Source organism: Aptenodytes forsteri, unplaced genomic scaffold, assembly GCF_000699145.1.
Source record: "Aptenodytes forsteri isolate BGI_AS27 unplaced genomic scaffold, ASM69914v1 Scaffold264, whole genome shotgun sequence".
Taxonomy (NCBI): domain Eukaryota; kingdom Metazoa; phylum Chordata; class Aves; order Sphenisciformes; family Spheniscidae; genus Aptenodytes; species Aptenodytes forsteri.
Window position 1 is genome coordinate 2001618 of NW_008795936.1, and position 3248 is coordinate 2004865.

General features: G+C 41.2%; 1 protein-coding gene across 1 annotated transcript in view; it reads left to right on the forward strand.

Moving 5' to 3' along the window:
• ABCA12 (ATP binding cassette subfamily A member 12) overlaps positions 1-3248 on the forward strand; it is a 92365-nt gene that overhangs the window by 25081 nt on the left and 64036 nt on the right. Inside the window, exons 5-7 of the mRNA XM_009285127.2 lie at positions 723-832; positions 1583-1768; positions 2559-2737. Of these exons, the coding sequence (XP_009283402.2) occupies positions 723-832; positions 1583-1768; positions 2559-2737 (475 nt within the window). The remainder of the gene's footprint in view (positions 1-722; positions 833-1582; positions 1769-2558; positions 2738-3248) is intronic.

Consider the following 3248-nt stretch of genomic DNA (forward strand, 5'->3'; position numbering starts at 1 on the left):
GGGGACAGGGGAGAGTGGGGGGGGGGGGGGGGAAATCAACAGTTATAGGAATTATCAACTCATGTTGATGGCCACGGATGGTCAGGGAGGAACTCAGTTCTACACCTTGTTTAAAAAACATAAAGTAAAAATCATAGGTCATAGCTTCTGCTGGCGTAAACTGGCATAGCTCCTTTGGTTTCAGTGAGCTGTGTTGTCTGAGAGTGTAGCTCAGTGCAAGTGTTGGCTTTGGTGTGTGTCAGCTGGGCACCTGGCGGTGTGCCACCGTGTATAGCGGGCAGCAGGGCTCCAAATCTTTGGAGCTGTTTCTGAATAACGAGTACTACCCACTGGTGCCAAAGACACCTGGAGAGTTCTCCCTTACAGGGCTATCAGCTCGAGCTGATGTGGGCTTCCTTGTAAGGCTACCCATCTCTCTTGCTGCACGGGGGAGCTGCAGGACTGGAGAAAAGAGGTGGAAATTAAAGTTGACCTGCAAGCAGATAGTTAAATGCATTTAATTTAAAAAAAAGTTACAGGAGGAAATAATGTAATCCAGGAATTAATTACATCAGAAAAAAACTTAAGTAAGTGATTACAGGATGCCATTGGCTGTACCTTTGGAAACATTAATAATGATGGCATGCCCAAAGCTGTAGTCAGCTATCCTGTGTCATGGTTTGATGTAGCAAAGAGGTTAAAAGACATTAAGTAAAATACAGTGTTTCAAACTGTTACTGCAGCATATGGGGATTTGATATCTCATGGAGAAAAAACCCTTCAGAATATTTCATCATCATCCAACTTGACTTCCAGCGTCAACATGTTCAACAAAATCCTCAATTTTGGGAAGGTAAGTCAGTATTTGCATAATAGCTGAGCGTGTGCATTTATGTATAGTCATATTTAAAGAGTTAGAAGCTCAAAGTACCAACATACAGCTCTTACTGCTTTTGGATCTCCCCTATTATGTGAACGTGCTTTATTTTGGGAAGAGGAAGGCAGTTGTTTTGGGTGAACTTTTAAGCTCTGGGGTAAATTTATTATCTTCTAAGCAGAAACCAGATAAACCAGACACCTTGGGACATAATACCATGAACTACCAAATACGGCCACATGCAGTACCCTGAGATATTTTGCTCAAAACTTGTGTGAGTTAAGGTGTTTAGAGTGTGTTTTCTTTCACGTGAAATTAAAGATACGGTGTTACAGGCTTTGCCATTGAATTCATTATTTTCCCACAACACTCCTGCAGTGGCATCAGAGGGACTGTGTGTTTATTATGTAGGTATTGACTACATATAGGAACAACTCCTTTGTAACAGCAACTTGGTACCATGTAATGGAACCAGTATGCTTATGTTTTTGTATTAAGGCCTACAAATACTTATGCACACATTTCTCTCTATCTACGTGAGGAATTTGATGGATTTCAGTGATACTGTTCACATGTTAGAATTCTGTAAGTGTGTAAGTGCTTGTAATGACAATGCTTTCCAGATGTCACTACTACCCATTAAAAAAAGTCTCATCACTGCGTTTAAAACCATCCCAAATAGACCATTGCTTTAAAGCTACCTTTAACATTACATCTTACCTTTAGAGCCAGACCCAATATTCAACAGCAGCAAATCTCAAAGTCATTCTGTGTGAGGTCTTGTCGCGATACATAGCACATCCTGGTCTCACCGAAGAGAAGATGGCAGCCAATATCCACCGGACGTTCTGCTTTACTGACTCATCGCTTTTAGAGTCATTTACGCAAGAGTTCAGAAGTCAGTTCTCTCAGGTAAGTGCCTGGGACCTTTGATAATATCTGCAGCTAGTAGCTGTGTTAGTTCACACATGTTATTGCAGTGTTTGGGAGATAGAACATGACCCCACCTCGCTAGGAGTTGCTCATCTCTATACCAAAGTGCATATAGTGCATGATGAGGCTGAGCTAATTCTTGTGAATGGGATTAGCCCAAAGACCTTAGAGTTGAGTATACAGCTCGGAAAGGCAAGGGCATCCAGCCATCAGCTAGTGGCCACTGAGGGTTCTCAGCACACCTGGGTCTTGTTTCTCCTCTTTATTTGCCCTGCTGCAGCGAAAGGTACAGTGTGAGGATGTGGTGTAAATAAGAATATTTAAAACTAGGGGATGCAATAAATTTAATCATGTATTACCTCAGCTGTATAACTTCATCCAATAACTCCTGCATCTGATCCAACAATTCATGACTGAAGCAGTACTTGTCTTTGGGAAAGCTAATAATTAAAGCAAATGAATCCTTTAAAGGTGCCTTCTTTTTTGCCAGGGCAAGGATTGATATTAATTTTTCTTGTATTCCTAGTCTTTGGACTGTTTGTGACATTGTGAATCGTGGGGCTTGTCTAAACAGAGAATTTATTGTACAATCTGGGGTGTGAAGGTAAAGCACAGTCACTCTCTCAGTTATTGCCTATCACTAGAGTTATTTGAATGTGTTTTTTGTAGAGTTGTGTACAAGTGCAGTGTGAGCTGAAAAACATAAAAAGACCCACCAGCAACAAGGGTTCTTGTTCTTAAATAATTTCTTGCATTGTTGTTTGTTAAGGTGCAACACAACCCACAGTACCAGGCAGCATTCGTCAATGAAATGGTCTCGTTTCTAATGCTCATCTCCCAAGTGCAGAATGACACCTCCCTGTGGCATCTCCTTTTGCTGGCCCCAGATGTGTTTCATGGCAGCATGCAACTGCAAGACATAATTGATTTCCTTCAGAACGCAAGCAGGTAAAAATACAGAAAATGCCAGGAGAGGCACTGAAAGTTGGTGGATTTGTGTATTTAACTCCAAGGACATGTCACTTCTCATCTTGAAGAAAGGACGTTAGCTTAAAAGCATGATTTATTTGGGGGGTGATATAGCTCCATACTAATGCATAGCTAAAGGTCTCTATGGATAGTGAGCAGTGTTTTGATTTTCAGTGACTCTTGTGTCACTTTTTAAATGGGAACTGGATCTGAACTCTTAGTTTTCTTCCAACCTGCTCAGAGGCACTGTCAGTCCCATGTGCAGATAGAAAGGTTGGTGAGTAACAGCAACTGCCCTTGGTTGAAGAAAGGCTCTCCTGGCTGGATAGTTGTTCTGCTAAAGAAAGCAGCTGGCTGCTTCTTTCCAGAAAAGCATAGAGCCAAATTCAAGTTGCTTTGGAACACCTCAGGCATTTGTAGAAGAGCCATAATTTTTTTTTTTTTTTTTAAATTACCTGTCATTATTTGCTTTTGTGAATCAGAAAATGAA